At 36.8% G+C, this 17401-nt stretch overlaps 1 protein-coding gene across 2 annotated transcripts in view; it reads left to right on the top strand.

Annotated features, from left to right (window-relative positions):
- The window catches only part of LOC122736585 (aminopeptidase O (putative)), a 495791-nt gene that overhangs the window by 303681 nt on the left and 174709 nt on the right, over window positions 1–17401 (top strand). For both annotated transcript variants that reach the window (XM_043978914.1, XM_043978916.1), the window contains one exon: window positions 5196–5239. In XM_043978914.1, coding sequence (XP_043834849.1) covers window positions 5196–5239 — 44 coding nt within the window. The remainder of the gene's footprint in view (window positions 1–5195; window positions 5240–17401) is intronic.

Genomic DNA, 17401 nt, shown 5'->3' with positions numbered 1-17401 from the left:
TGTATGGACTTCTTTTTTTCCTCATTACACTCCATGTACTAGCATACTTGCCTGGGTACATGTCCTATCTTTTCCTAGTGGGCTACAAACGTTCATGAAGGCTAGCTCCATGATTGGTGAGTCCATGCCTGGAACCTCTCTATTAAGAGTAATCCTATCCTTATTTAACACTTATTTAACACTCTCCATTACTGGCTTATTCTGCAACCTGGTCCAACTTCACACCAGCTGCCTGACCCCTTAGGGACCTAACAACTCATTCCTCAGTGATAAACACACTCCCATTACATCATAACTGCCCTATACCAATATTCCCCAGCTGTCATGTACACATCCCATTCCCCTTCACCTGCTGCCTCTTTCCTTGTACCCATCAACCTGACCTCCCCAATGTCCCATGAAAGATCTCTCTACCTGGGTAAGCCAAGCTAATATAATAAACATGACAATATCAACCAAATTAATTTACTTATTCAGTGTCATACCAATCAGACTACCAAAGAATTTTTATGAACCTGAAAAAAATAATAAAATCCTTCTGGAGGAAGAAAAGGTAAAGATAGCAAGGGAATTAATGGGGGAAATTGGGAAGAAAGGGGGTGTAGATCTCCAAGCATATTACAAGCAGTAATCACTAAAATAATTTGGTGCTGGTTAAGAAAGAGATGCTGATTGATGGAATAGATTAGATACATAGTATAGAGAAACAAACAAGCATAGTAGCTCAATATTCAATAAACCCAAAGATCCTTACTATTGGAGCAATTAAATTGTTGAGAAAACTGGAAAGTAGACTGGCACAAATTAGGTATAGACAAACACAGTGCATCAAGCAGATCCTAAGTTTATATATGATTTCAACATAAAGAGTGACATAATAAACAACAATTTTGATTACATAAAATTAAAAGGTTTTGTATAGATAAAACCAATGCAGCTAACATTTGAAGAAAAGTGAGAAACTGGGGAGAAACTTTGCAAGTTTTCCTATTAAAGGTCTTATTTCTAAGATTTATAGAGAACTTAAATATCTAAAAATAAGTGCTATTCCCCAATTGATAAGTGTCCAAAAGTTATGAATGGACAGTTTTCAGAGCAAGAAATTCAAGCTATTAATAGCCATGTGGAAAAATATGCACTGAATTACTAATAATTAGAGAAGCAAAAATTTAAACAATTGATTGGAAAAGTTGGCAAAAAAGAAAAAATAACAAATACTGAAGGGGCTATAGGAAGACAGGCATATGTATGTATTATTGATGGAGTTGTGAATTGGTCTAGCCATTCTACAAAGAAAATTAAGAATTATGCCTAAAAGGTGATTGAATATTGTTGTGTTTTAAGAAATGGTGAAGGTAATGGTTTGAGAGAAACTTGGCAAGACATATGAAATGATGTAGAGTGAAGTGAGCAAAGAATGTAACAATGCTGTAAAGACAAATGGTGTCGAAAACCCTAGGAACTGATCAGTGAAGGACTTGCGATAGAGAGGTGATAGACTCAGAGTGCTGATTGAGCTATGGCTTGGGTTTTTCAGTTTGTTTTGGGGGTTTTTTGGACATGGTCGATATTGAAATTTGTTTTGCTTGACTATACATGTTTGTAACAGGTTTTGTTTTGCTCAGTCAGGGGAAGGAAGAGGGAGAGAATGAAGAACTTTAGGAAAAAAATAAAATTGAATTTTAAAAATCAATTTTAAAAAATATATACTGGAAAAATTATTTACTGGGATGCCTACTTCATAGGTATCAAACCTGATTTCTTCTTAAACCTTTTCCTTTCTTACTCCTTTCATTTTATTGTCCTCATTAAGATCTTTTTCCTTTCTGATGACACAGATTGATGGAATTATAATAGGCAATAAGGAAACAAAGCTATCACTCTTTACAGATGATATCATGATATACCTAGATAATCAACTAAAATACTAGTTGAAATAATTAATGATTTCCGCAAAGCCACAGGATATAAAACAAACCCACATACACCATTAACATTTCTATATATTACCAACAAAGTCCAGCAGGAAAAGATAGAGAAATTCCATTTAAAATAACTGTAGACAATATAAAATACTTGGGAGTCTATCTGCCAAGATAAACCCGAGAACTATATGAATTAGGAAACACTTTTCATGCAAATAAAATCAGATCTAAACAACTTTAGAAATATTAATTGCTCATGGATAGGCCAATCCAATATAATAAAGATGACAATTCTACCTAAATCAATTTACTTATTCAGTCCCATACCAATCAAATTACCAAAAATTATTTTATAAAGCTAGAAAAAATAATAACAAAATCTACTTGGAAGAACAAAAGTTCAAGAATATCAAAGGAATCAGTGAGGGGTGGGGGGAGTGACAGAAGGTGGTTTGGCAGTAGTTCTCAAAATGTATTACAAAGCAATAATCATCAAAAAATCTGGTATTGGCTAAGAAATAGAGCGGTGGATCAGTGGAATAGATTAGATACACATACATAGTAGTAAATGACTGCAGTAATCTAATGTTTAACAAATTCAAAAATCCAAGATTTGGGGGCAAGAAATCACTGTTTGACAAAAATTGATGGGAATACTAGAAAACAGTTTGGCAGAAATTAGGTATAGACCAACATCTCACAACATATATCAAAATAAGGTACATGATTTAGACATAATGGGTGATATTATAAGCAAATTAAGAGAACAAGGAATATTTTACTGTTAGATTTATAGTTAAGGAAAGAATTTATGACCAAGCAAGAGATAGGGAATATAATATAAAGTGCATGATTTTAATTTAAAAGGAGTTACACAAATAAAACCAATATCCAAAGTTGAGAGGAAGCAGAAAATGGGAGGGGGTGGAGTTTTGTAGCAAGTTTTTCTGAAAGAGACCTTATTTCTAAAATTTATAAAAAGTGTATCAAATTTATAAGACTATGAATCATTCTCCAGTTGCTAAATGGTCAGAAGATATGAACAGGCAGTTTTCAGAAAAAAATCAAATCTAGTCACACAAAAATGCTCTAAATCACTATTGATTAGAGAAATGCAAATTAAAACAACTCTGGGCTACCACTTCACACCTATCAGATGGGCTGTGACAGAAAAGGAAAATGATAACTGTTGGAGGAGGACACTAATGCATTGTTCCTGGAGTTGTGAACTGATCCAATCATTCTGTAGAGGAATTTTTGAACTATAGAGTCAGAGGGCTAGAAAACTGTGCATACTCTTTGACACAGCAGTATTACTAGGTCTGTAGAGCTTGCTAAGGTATTGAAGATACCAAAGTCATCCTCCACATACTGGACCATTGCCAGTCATCTTGAATTTATCCTGCCACTGGATTTCAATTACTCACAAAGAGATAGTGAGGCTGATGACTTTGCACAACTCTGCCTCATTTAAATCCAATTCATGTACAAGTCAAGACATCACCAGTGATGTCACTGGTCCTCTTAAAAAATGAATGAGCAATAAGACCAAAGAGATGAAAGAAATAAGAAAAGGACCAGTGTGCAAAAATATTTATAAAGCTCTTTTTGTGGTGGCAAAGAATTGGAAATTGAAGGTATGCCCTTGAATTGGGGAATGACTGAACAAGTTATGGTGCATGATTATGATGGAATATTATTGTCCTATAAGACAAGCAAGATGCTTTCAGAAAAAACCTTTCAGAAAGGAGCAAAACCAGGATATCATTGTACACAGGAACAGTAATATTGTGTGATAATCAACTGTGAATGACTTAGCTATTCTCAGCAATACAATGAGGCAAGATAATTCCAAAGGACATATGATGAAAAATACAATCCACCTCCAGAGAATGTGGATTGAAGCAGACTTTTAAAAACTATTGGTTTTGGTTTGGGTTTTGGTCTACATTTTCTTCTGCAACATGGCTAATATGAAAACGTTTTACATGTCCGCACATGTATAATCTAGGAGACAACTAGATGGCTCAGTGGATAGAGTGCTGAGTTTAGAGTTAGGAAGACCCGAGTTCAAATCCAGCCTCACATACTTACTAGCTGGGTGACCATGGGCAAGTCACTTAACCTCTGTCTGCCATAATCCACTGGAGGAGGAAATGACAAACCATTCTAGTACGTTTGCCAAGAAAACCCCATGGATAGCATAGTCCATGGCATTACAAAGAGTTGGACAGGACTGAACAATACGTATATAATCTTTATAAAATTGGTTTGTTTCTCAGGGGTGGGGGAGGGGAGGTAGGGATGGAAAGAATATGGAACCCCAAATTTAAAAAATAATGTTAAAACTTTTTGTTTACATGTATTGAGAAAAACATTAAAATTAAATGTTAAGAAAATAACAGAGGGCAGCTAGGTGGTGCAGTGGATAAAGCACCAGCCCTGGATTCAAAAGGACCTGAGTTCAAATCCAGCCTCAGACACTTGACACTAGTCATGTGACCTTGGGCAAGTCACTTAATCCTCATTGCCCTACCCCCCCAAAAAAGAAAATAACAGATATCTCTAATGAGTTGTTATCACTCTGCTATGTATCCTGTATTATGCTTAGCATTGTGAGAGATGTATGTTTAGTTTCTACTGTCAAGGAATTTACAGGCTAATTAATGAGACGATTAGGCAGCAATGAAACGTTTAAAGTTATGTATTTTTAACTATAAATGCAATGGAATTTCAAAGAAAACAGAAATTAGCGTCATCTGGAACAGATAAGAAAAGCTCTGTGAAGGAAATCAAGGGGTTGGATTACAGCTTTTTGATTTAAAATGATTTTTTAAAAAAAATATCAGGTAGCTTTTTCTTATTTTTGTTTTAGTTAGAAAATTTGGAGCTTATTGTTGATCTCATTAAGGCTGTCTAATGGCTAAAATTTTTTTTCACAAAAGTGCTTTTAAAGATTTTCTGATTAAAATTTCAGAAATTATGGTTGTCTTCATAAATTGAAGATTATAATGGTTTCATTCTAAATGAAATATGCTGGTAGGCTAAGGTAAATAATGAAACACCTTAAAATTTTTATTTGTAGTGGTTCTTGCAAAATGCCTCCTTTAACTGGTTGAATTGGAACACTGAATAAGTAATTATATAGTTTAACAGGGGGCTCCTTATCAGTTATTTATAGTTGCTAGTAAAGCTTTATCAAAAATGAATGTAGCTTCAGGATAATTTATCAATAGACATGTTTATTGGTCTGCTTTTTTTGTTCTGCAGGATTTTCTTCATATGCTGCTGGAAGATATTTCAGAAGAAAAACGGTAAGTTGAAATGAAGGTGGGGATGGGAGCAGCTGGAATTTACTTTTTAAACAGACAGGGTCCTTCTATATGTATCCATTCATCTTTTAGCTTTTAGCTTATGACCATATGTAGCAGGTATTCTGGGCAAAGCTATATAGCTATGAGTTCTAGAACATTACAATTTCAGAATAATTAAAAAGACAAATAGCCTAATGGGCCATACAAAGAGGCAAGCTGCCACGTCTTACCAAGAATAATATGGGTGCAAAAGACAGCATGAAAGATATCATTGAAAATAAGTATGACTGGAAAAGGAGGTAGGCCAGTCCTTTAGTTAAAAATGAGAGGTAAAAGTTGGACAGCCACAGTGGCAAGTTGGTACCTCTAAGACACTAAAAGAACAAGAAGGTCTCAGCCATATTGGTTAGAGCATCTATGGAGGTTTAATGAACAAAAATCACATAGCACAAGAAAGGAGTGGGGGGGGGAGGGGGAGTTATATGGGTATACAGCAAGGTAACACTGCTTTAGTGTTTTGTAACCTATATCACCTGTGGTTGTTTTTTTATATTATTTTATTTCACCCCCAATTACACATTAAAACAGGTGGGGTTTTTTTTAACATTTCTTTAAGTTTTGAGTTCAAATTCTATCCTTCCTTTTCCCCCTCCCTGAGACAGTAAGCAATCCTATATAGGTTATACATGTACAATCATGTAAAACATTTCCACACTAGTCATTTTGTACAAGAAGACTTGAATTAAAAAAAAAAGAATGAAACTCAATAATAACATGCTTCAGTCTGTATTCATACAATATCAGTTTTTTTTCTGGAGGCAGATAGCATGCTTCATCATTAGTCCTTTGGTATTGTCTTGGATTACTGAGTATTGCTGAGAATAGCTAAGTCATTCACAGTTCATCAAACAATAATTCTGTTACTGTGTACAGCATTCTGGTTCTGCTCACTCCGCTTTGCATCAGTTTGCATAAATCTTTCTAGGTTTTCCTGAAATCATCCTGCTTGTCATTTCTTTTAGCACAATGACATTCCATCATAATCAGATACAACCTGTGTTCAGTCATTCCCCAATTGATGGGCATCCCCTTGATGTCCAGTTCTTAGCCATGTGATTGTATTTTATAAGGAAGGACCCTTATATTATCTTTACTATTTTCCACATGGGGAAAATCAGGGACTAGGAATAGCTCCCTCAGTGGATAAAACAGTCCACCTGGAGTCAGGAAGAAATTAATTCAAATCCAACTTCAGATATTTAATAGTTATATGACCTCAAGCAATTCATTTAGGCACTGTCTGCTTCAGTGTAAAATGGAGATAATAATATGACTTACCTCCCAGGACAGTTGTGAAGATCAACTGAGATAATTTGTAAAACTCTTAGCACAACACCTGCCTTTCCTTCCTTCCTTCCTTCCTAAGCAATAAACAGAATGAAAGTCAAAGAGTATGGGGGACCACTTTCACAGCATTCCCCTAGTATGGTGATATAAATACATTTGTCACTGCATTTACCTTCCCTACTTTGTATTTACTACAACTCAGTGATGATAGGAATGCAGAAACTTGTTTTCACTTTTCAGAAGAAAAAGCTTAAGTTTCCTTGTCTCCAAGTGAAATTATATTAGACATAGAAGTCAAGATGTGCAATGTTTAAATAAACCCCTAGGGGAAAAGATAATGCCTAGGCAGTTTTTATTCTGGGAATTGGTCAAAGTGAAACTTTGTTGGGTTCCATCAAGCTGACTGAACTGGAATGAAAACTGCTCCAAGAAATCACCCCATTCTTGGGCTGTAGAGATCATTAAATGGAAAGAAGTGTGCTTTTTCTCTCCATCATATTTCTTTTTCCTGCTAAAGAACTTATTAAGGATAAAGGACACTCTTGAAAACTACAGTATTACTGCTATGAATGCCTACCACCTACTTTAAGTGCCATTGGTGGGAAGGTGTTATTTATTAAGTGAGATTTCTCATTTCCCCCATCAAAATCAGCACTCCATTTCAAACAACAGTCAATTTAACCCTTTTCCTCAGATAACTTAAGTTCTAACTAAAGGGCAGTATATAAGCCTACTGCTTGGAAGCCAGCCCTTCCTGTTGTTTAGAACCAGAGAGTAAATGAAAATATCAGAGAATAAGAATACTAAAATACTATATACTAATGACAATACTAATTCTAAAGAAAAAGAAGAAAAGAGGGTGTCATGTACTCCAAAAGTAGAAACCCCCAGACAGAGGTCCTTGACCTGGAGTCCATAAACTTGTCTTTTGTCAATTATCTTTAAGTCCTTTCTATTTCATTTTATGCATTTGAGAAGACACCCATTGGCTTCACCAAACTGCAGAAGGGATCCATGACACATACACAAAAAAGATTAAGAACTCCTGATTAAGTAGAAACACTTTCATTATTATCAACTACTTATAAAATGGGAAAGAAGGAGAGGAAATGTCAAAGTGGTTTAACAACATTAAGATTTTATCATGATTGCCCAAGTTAGCTCTTTTTTGCATAAGAAGTAACAGCAGATAGCAAAGTATCTCTCAAAGGACTCCTTTTGCACAGTTCAAATTGTTAGGGACTTTTTCCATATATGGATCTGAAATCTCCCTTTCTTGTATTTTCCACCCATTGCTCCTACTTGTGCCCTCAGGGGCCAAGCAGAAGAGGTTTGATTCTCCACATGGCCATCAGTCCTTCACATATTCAAAGATAGGTGTTCCATCTTCCCAAGTAGAGAAGCAGCTAGATGGCACACTTGAGTCTCAAAGACCTGAATTCAAATTTGGCCTCCAACACTTAAAGCTGTGTGACCTTGACCAAATTACTTAACCTCTGCGCACTTTACAACAACTTCTAGAGTTGTTGTGAGGGTCAAAAAAGATAATATTTAGGATAAAGCACCGGCCCTGGAGTCGGGAGTACCTGAGTTCAAATCCAGCCTCAGACACTTAACACTTACTAGCTGTGTGACCCTGGGCAAGTCACTTAACCCTCATTGCCCTAAAAAGAAAAAAAAAAAAGTAAAAAAAAAAAAAGATAATATTTGGGGCAGCTAGGTGGCGCAGTGGATAGAGCACTGGCCCTGGATTCAGAAGGACCTGAGTTCAAACCCGGCCTCAGACCCTTGACACTTACTAGCTGTGTGACCCTGGGCAAGTCACTTAACCCCCATTGCCTCACCAAAAAAAAAAAAAAAAGATAATATTTGTAAAATGCTTAGGACAGTGCCTGGCATATAATAGGTGCTTAATAAATTCTTATTTCCTTCCTTCCCAAGACTTCTCTTCTCCAAGATAAACATTCTTATCCTCATATGTGGCATGCTTTCTAGCCTCCTTTGCCTAAATTTTATATCTCCTTCCATCTTCCTCTGGGTAAAACTCTTGTTTGATAATGTGCCTAAAATATGGGATGCAGAGTTGAATGCAGCATGTTAGGTAAGGTCTAATCCAGTCAGGATATGGAAGCCCTGTAACCTTCCTCAGTCTGGAACCAAATTCCTAGTACCAAAACTTTTGTTTCCAAATGTTAGAAGGAGGAAACTCTGATGTAGTAAATCTTACTTTGAGTTGAAATGTAAAAGTGAATTTACCTTTCTTCCTCCTAATTCAAAGTTGAAGCTATGCTTTTTTTTAATGTGTCAAATGCACTAAAGCATTCTTTCCTAGATGTATAGGAGATCAAGTCGATATACAGACAGATACCCAAGTTTTTTATGTAACTATTTCAATCACAGGTAGTCCAAATTTGACTTCTTACAGAGAATTTGTGTTAAATTGGCATTGAAGCCTTCACTAAACATTCCATCCTTCCCTACACCCCATTCTTTAGCTAATGGTATGGTTTCCCTACTCAAATTTTACTAAAGTATATTCTCAGAATTTCTTTTACCCTTATAACATCCCATGTGATATACTTACAAATTGCATTCACCTATTCTCTTGTAAGCTCCTTGAGGGTAAAGGTTGTGTCATTTTTCAAATTTTAATTCAATAAACTTGGTATTATTATCAAACTTTGCTCATAGGGGTTAATAAGTAGTTCAATTGAATTATTATAGTTATGCTGCAATAGACAAGAAAAAGGAGATGAATGAAAAGATGTAATGATTACTTAAGAGTCAAATGATGGTAAGTTGTTTATTTTCTGTGTATTGAGCTTAGTTCTAATCCTGTTTACTTCAAAAAATCTCCAATGGAATTCTAGTTTCAGCAATAACAAGTAGTTTGCTTAATGTAGGTGGCAAAAGTAATATTAAAACAAGACGAGCTAGTGCATCTCCCTGGAACTAATACAAACAGTTTATTCAGATAAATTGTTTTGTTTCTAGTTTTCCATTTTATCCTCTTAATGTTGAAGGAGATTACATTTCATGAAAAGCCTGATATGGACCTCGGCTATGCCTTAGCTTTTCAGGAGACTGCTATAAAAATGTACAGCTTTCTCTGTGATCATACATCCATCTGGAATGTCCAGGGGCAGGATTTCAGATTTACAGTGGTTGATTTTCCAAATTGGTATGTGGTTTGCTGTTTGCTTAATGACAAGCTCATATCAGGTCTAAAGTGCAATAGTGAGACCAAGAACAACGATTTACCTAGAAGGGTTTGTTTTTTATTTCATAACTGACCCAGATCTGATTCTTGATCAATTAATAGGATAGGCCCATTGCCCCAGAAACTATTGCCAAAAATAGTACAAAAGTGTATTGTTTTCTTCCTTCAGTGTCACCCAGGTCTATTTTACTGGGATGATTGTTTACTTAGGAGGCAGCATGACACAGGACTTGGAGTCAGAACCTAAGGTTGAAGCCATTATCCCTGCGATGCTAATCAAATCATTTTACTTTTATGAGCCTTACTTTTCTCACCTGCCTAATGGGAGTAGTTATACTTTCACAGCAGAAGTAGTTATACTTGTACAAAAGAGAGTTAGTTTAAGTAAAACACTTTATAAGCCTTAAATCATTATGTAAGTGAAAACATTTTTTTCCAAGAAAAAATTTTTCAGACTTTCAAGATACAAATACAACAGTTTCCACTGCAATAGCAAAGTGTCTTTTCAGTGTTGGAAGCTTTTCTTTTTCATTCTTAACATGTAGTTCCTTATAGCTGAAGGGGTTTATGGGAATTATAGTTTTTCCCAACAGGAAGGAAGGCCATAGGATCATGGTGGAAGTTTGGAGCCTAAGGGGACCAGTGGTCACCTTATGGCAAGAGAAGAATTAAGTTGCCCAGAATTTAATATAATCAAGAGCACTTTGAACTTTGTTTGGCTCACTGTCCCACTTACTGAGTAATCTGTCTGCACAGAATTGTCTGTGGCATTGGGAATTGGTGGATTTATCCCCTCTCTATTTCATTCCCCTCTGCCTCATAGCTGCTTGGCAAACTAGATTTCCTTACCTCAGTAGTTTCCTTCTCTCTTTAAATCTTGCTTATTTTCTGTTTATACTTTTATAATGAGTTTTGTCTCCTAATAAAGTAAGCTGATTTTTATCATATTCTTTTATTTTTTGGCGGGGCAGTTGGGGTTAAGTGACTTGCCCAGGGTCACACAGCTAGTAAGTGTCAAGTGTCCAAGGCCAGATTTGAACTCAGATCTTCCTGAATCCAGGGCCAGTGCTTTATCCACTGTGCCACCTAGCTGCTCCCTTTTTGGAGGGGGGGGCAATGAGGGTTAAGTGACTTGTCACAGCTAGTAAATGTCAAGTGTCTGAGGTCGGATTTGAACTCACGTCCTCCTGAATCCAGGGCCAGTGCTCTATCCACTGCGCCACCTAGCTGCACCTGATTTTTATCATATTCTGAGCTAGTGTTTGCTATCAATTAGTAGACCACATTAAGCAGAAGGATAAAGGGCACCTTTGGAGCAATAGTGCTAGACTTAACCCTAAGCCTATATTGAAATGCTCTTTTGGGGGATGGAAAGGGGAGCTTCAAGATCAAAATTCATTCCATGAGTATTAGTTCTTTGTGGGACTTGATACTGGTAAGCTGTTCTGGCTTTTCAAGACTCTGCCCTTCCCCAAGAAAGAAGAATTAAGAAGGAGGAGTCAGTGACTTCTGTGCTCCTAACAGCCAGAGATCCCAGATGGCTGCTTGAACAAGTTGCAAAGGAGCCCAGTTCTCACACATGTCCTCCAGCAAAGAGCTAAAAAGAGCACCAGATTGAACAGTGATCAAGAAACCCAACAAGAAAAGCACCTTCATCCCAGCCAGGACTTTATAAAAAGACATTCAGGAGAAAAGTATCCCACCAGAAAAGTGAGCACCAGCACAGGTAAACAAGCCAGAAATCTGTTAATGGAGACAAGAGATTTTCTGGGGCAGCAGTATGTGAATTCAGCTCAAACTGGCTTGCAAGAGCAGATCTCTCTGTGTACATTTCCCCCCAGAGAAGCAGTGGATAAAGCACCAGCCCTGGATTCAGGAGGACCTGAATTCAAATCCAGCCCCAGACACTTGACACTTACTAGCTGTGTGACCCTGGGCAAGTTACTTAACCCTCATTGCCTCACCCCAAAAAAACCAACTATATAGCAATATAACTCTGCTCTATGGCAAAGCTTCTTCAACTGTGGATTGAGACCCCATATGTCGTCGGGTAACTGAATGTGGGGCTCATGAAAAGGTTGGCAACAGCAAATGGTTATGTATACCTATTTTATATAGCTATATACCTGGGGTTACGTAAAAATTTCTCGGGTGAAAAGGGGTCGAGAGTGGGAAAAGTTTAAGAAGCCTTGCTCTATGGGCACCTGAAAGTCTGCATCATTCTTGACTGGAGTATTCCAAAGAAGAAGCTACAATGTGGTTAGAAACCCCAAATATTCTAACATGAGGCCTGGAACCAGCAGTTATAAATTGAGGGAAAATGGTTTCAGCAAGTTACTCTGATAAAGATTTGCTATGTATAGCAAATATATAGGAATAAATTATATATATATATATATATATATTATATATATATATGGAATGTATTCAAACATATATGAATAAAGGCCATTCCCCAATAAATAGTCAAAAGATAGGAACGGACACTTCAAAATGAAGAAAGGCAAGCTATCAGCAACCATAAGGAAAAAATGCTACAAGCTTCCAATAATAATAGAATTGCAAATTCCAGCTCTGAGGTTCCACCTCACATTCGTAAGTTTGGAAAAGATGACTTTAAAAAAATGATGATTATTGGAGAGGCTATAGAATGATAGGTACGGTAATGTACTGTTAGTAGAGTTTAAACTATGCATACCCATTGACTCAGTGATGTCACTAGTTGGCATATACCTCAAGAAGATCAAAGACAGAGGGAAAGACCCATAAGTACAGAAATATTTATAGCAATACTCTATTTTGTGGCAAAGAACTGAAAACAAAAAGGGTGCCTATCAGGGAATAGTTAAATAGTTTATGGTATATGAAAATAATAAATATTCTGGTATATTAAGAAATTATAAAAGGAATGGATGCATTAAAATTAATTTTTAAAGAGCTAGGAAGTGTGCAGCTAGGTGGTACAGTGGGTAGAGTACCAGCCCTGGAGTGAGGAGGACCTGAGTTCAAATTTGGCCTTAGACACTTGACACTTACAAGCTGTGTGACTCTGGGCAAGTCACTTAACCCTCATTGCCTCTTCTCCCTCCCGCCCCCTCCCCAGTTTTTTAAAATAAAAAGCTAGGAAGATTTGTATGAACTGATACAGAAGGAAGTGAACAGAGACTGTAATATTGTAAAGGAAAAGAACTTTGAAAGACTTCAGAACTCAGATCAATGCAGTGACCACCCATGACTCCAAAGGACCAGTAAGGAAGCATACTACCCACCCCCTGACAGAGCAGGACTGCTTTGGATCCAAAGCACTGCATTTATTATATGCTTTAAAAAAAGTTGCACTTAATAAAGATTTACGGTTCCATATAAAATTCTCTTTTTTGTTTGTCAGTCAACTAGCATTTATTAAGCACCTCCTGTATGCCAGGCACTGTGCAAAGAAGGGCAAAAACAAATACCATCACCACCACCACCACACACACACACACACACACACACACACACACACACACACACACACACACCAGTTTTTGTCTACATTAGAAGGAAAGGCTTCTGGGAAAGGCTTATTCCAGAAAATGGGACTAACTGAAACTTGAAAGAAGCCTGTTATTGTGGGAGGGAGGTGAGGAGGGATAGCAGTCCAGATGTGCTGGACAGCTAGTGAAAATGCTCAGAGTTGGGAGTCTAGTCTTACTCCATCACAAAGTCCTTAGAGGAGAATAAAGTATAAGAAACCTAGAAGGAGGAAGACTTGGTTATGAAAGGCTTTGAACACCAAACGAAAGGGTTTTATATTTGATCATAGAGGTGATTGGGAGCCACTGGAGTTTAATAGGGAAGGTTATATGATCAGGCCTGTGTTTTAAGAATATCAATTTGATAGATCATTTTTGTTTTGTTTTGTTCTTTGTATAGGAACAACTCATTTCTTGAAATTTGTCAAGTTTAGAATAAGCAAAAAAAATTTTCCAGGTTTTTTTCTTTGTTTTTACAAAGCATCATGCTTTTTGCTATAGCTTTGGGGAGAACTCACTATATGATAATCAATTACATTTTTAGACCTCTCTCATTATAGAGAATTCGTCCTTATACTATGTGAAGCACCTAAATGGTGTAGTGGATAAAGCTTCTAGGGCTTGGAGTGAGGGAGATCTGAGTTCAAATATGGCCTCAGAAACTTACTATATGACTGTGGTCAAGTCACTTACCTTTGTCTGCCTCAGTTTCCTCAACTATAAAAGTGGAATATAAACAGCACCTACCTCACAGGGTTGTTATGAGGATCAAATGAGGTCTATATGTAAGGCCCTTAGCATAGTTCCTGACACATAGTAGGGGCTATAAATGCACATTCCTGCCTCTCACCTCCACCCATATTGAATTGAATCTCAGAGTAATCAAAATTAGATATGGATCAAAAAGCAATTTAAAGTATATGGCGGTGGTGGGGGGGAGACAACTAGGTAGCACAGTGGATAAAGCACTGGCCCTGGATTTAGGAGTACCTGAGTTCAAATGCGGCCTCAGACACTTGACACATACTAGCTGTGTGACCCTGGGCAAGTCACTTAACCCCCATTACCCCCCCCACACACAAAAAAATAAATTAAATAAAGTGTATGGCGATATAAAGGGGCTATAACATTTTAACAACAACTTGTATGTGTACAATGGAACAAAATAACTTATCAAGGGCATATGTAACTATAATGGGAAGTGGGAAAATCATGTGGTAAGAGTGTGATGGACTAACCAAGTGTGTTGTGGAACCCCTCAAAATTTATTTTTTAAATAGCAGAACAAGGTCACATTAGTTTATGTGGAGGACTGATGGATACCTTGGATAAGAATCATGTAGGAAAAGGAGTTCCACTGGCAACAGTAAAAGAAATACCCATACGAATGGACCACAAATCCATTGAAATATTGAGTGTTCTAGGTCTACACAGAACATCTAATTCCCCTTCCTTTCAGATTCTGTTTTTTTCACTTTACTCATGGTCTCTGGCAAGGGACACAGAATAGATATAGATATACAAGGTACCTTATTCGGATTAGTTGCCTTCAGTGTGCTGTTGAAATTGGCCCCAGAAGTTAATGTCATTTCCCATTCCCCTGCCTACTCCACCAGTTTGTGTTAAATATGTACCATATCTTTTGAAAGTCAAGGGACATCTTCTTTCCTGATAGCAAATCTAAAAATCTAGTTGAGTCATTAAAAAGAGTGTTTACTTTCTTACCTGTGTAACATATTGTACTAATTTTTATCTAAATCCCCAAAGGCCCCATACTCACCCCCTAGAGCCTCTAATCTTTGGCCCCTGCTGCAAACTGATCCCTGTGCACATCTGTTAGGCATGTGAATCATGCAAATTTGGGAAGGATTTTTCAACCTTGAAACTGATCAGCTCCAGATCAGTCATGGTGTTTGGGATGAACTCTCCAATTTTCTTTTATACTACTCAGCTGCTCATTTCAGGTTATTGTTTTTTGAGACCCAACAAAGTTGCTAATATGAGGAATAGATTTTTTAATATTTGGGCAGCGGGTAGATGCTCAACACTCTCTACTTTAGAAGGCAGTGTCTAGGGGACCAAATGAAAATGAAGAAAAACTGGTAAATATAATCCCAGTCTTTGCTATTACTGGATTATTTGAAGCAAGAACTTCTCTTTCCTTTGTGCTTTGGTTTCTTTATCTTTCAATAAGGGAAAAGAATTATTCACTCAATCCAAATGCTTCCATGCAGTAACTGGTTTACCAACAACTCCTAAGAAATTACCAGACTGTCATTTGTTGACTTGTGTTTGTTTAATTTCACCCCTACCACTCTTCTACCCCCACTGATTTGGGCAGATTTGGATGGTAAACAAATGTTATCAGCCTACTTCCAAACCTACTCACCCTAAAAAAATGACCTGCTTTTCACAAAGATTATTTGTAAAACTTATTTTGTAATAGTCACCACATAAATCTTTGACCAGATACATTTTAAAAAATATGAATTCCGTAGCAAAAAGAATGTTTTGTTTTAGAGGCCTTCCTGTGACCATGCAGAGCACTGAGATTTGACTACTATTTGACTTTCTAGTGTTTTATCAGTTCATTTGTATGAGGAGTGCAGGGACTTGTAACTTTAGTTATAGACACTAAAGAGGCTGAATACAAGAATTACAAATGATAGTGGTCAAGTCAACATATACATTTCTCTTTTTTAAAGCATCAGTTTGATGAGCACAATTGGCCAGTTATCTCTAAAAGATGCTTGGCCCTAAAAAAATAACAAATTGCTGTTCTTCTGCAACGCCCATTTACTCTGAGATTTTGGATCTTTTTTTTAAATAACAGGAGAAAGATGATCAGTTACTTTCTCTATTTTAAATTGTTTTTTCCTAATCAGCAACATACCATTGATGTCCCACAAATTATCGTTCCTGCAACAGTGCCTAAGATATATAATTCTATACCACTTAGATTTCAACTTATTCTGACCAACTTTAATGCTGCTGTACATCATCTGAAATCAAGTTATAGGGGTGAAGTGTCCCACAAAGGAAACTCCCCACCCAGAGGGCAGAGTCACTAAATGTCCTGAACAGAAAGGTCTTGTACCCATAACTGGCGGCCTCTGAAAACTGGTCGGGTTTGGATTTCAGTAATGAACCAGAAAGAACAGCACTAGCTTGTACAAACATGGAGGGTGTGCTGTCATGGTTCTGTGTACTTTTAGCTATCTGTATAAAATCAATTTCCATAGTGATCAGACATGCAGAAGGGTCATTTCCTGTAAGCCCAGAATCCTGGCTAAGTGGAAATGCTTCTGCCTGTCTGTTGTGATTATTTTAAGCCACATGATCTAAAAGGAAAGAAATCTACTATTGGCTTAGATTGTGAGCAAAAGTGTCTTGCTTTAAAAAGTCAGCTTTTAGCTTAGTTAAATGTTGTAGTGTACACAGATTCATCCACACTAATTGTTATCACAATTCCAATGATACTTTTTAAAATCTTGCATTAATATATACCTTTTTTCCCCAAAGAAAACTGCACATTGCTCCAATAGAAATGATGTACTGTCTCATTAATTATCTCATACAACAGAGATTCCAAACTCTGTAAATGGCCTGCAAAACTCGCTGAGTGGATCAAATTCAGACTAAAATGTAATTGAGAAATATTTAACAAAATAATAAAAATACAATACAATATAGATAATGTCAATTTGTAATTTTCTGGATCATATGTAGACAACAGGGACCCTTTTCTATTTAAGTTTGACACTACTATCTTACAACATACTTAGGAGGTAAGAACAATTGTTTGTCTTCTTTTTTTATGCCTAGAGAAGTCCACTCTCACTTTTAACTTCTTATTCCACATTAACAGAACCCCAGAAGACAGCAATGTAGTTTGATGTCTTGAACTTGGGTAGTTAAGAAATATTGGGTCTTCCTCTCAGCTTCTCTCTTGGCTTGGTAGATTGCCTTGCTTAAATTAGCTCTCCTGAGATTTCCCCATCTGTAAAAAGCCACAAAAAAATTGACACCCACTTCACAAGGATGTTATGAGGTATGATGTGATAATGGTTATAAGATGCT

The sequence above is a fragment of the Dromiciops gliroides genome, chromosome 1, assembly GCF_019393635.1.
Source record: "Dromiciops gliroides isolate mDroGli1 chromosome 1, mDroGli1.pri, whole genome shotgun sequence".
NCBI lineage: Eukaryota > Metazoa > Chordata > Mammalia > Microbiotheria > Microbiotheriidae > Dromiciops > Dromiciops gliroides.
The sequence above is the reverse complement of the archived record's forward strand: the minus strand, read 5'-3'. Positions and strand labels throughout refer to the sequence as shown.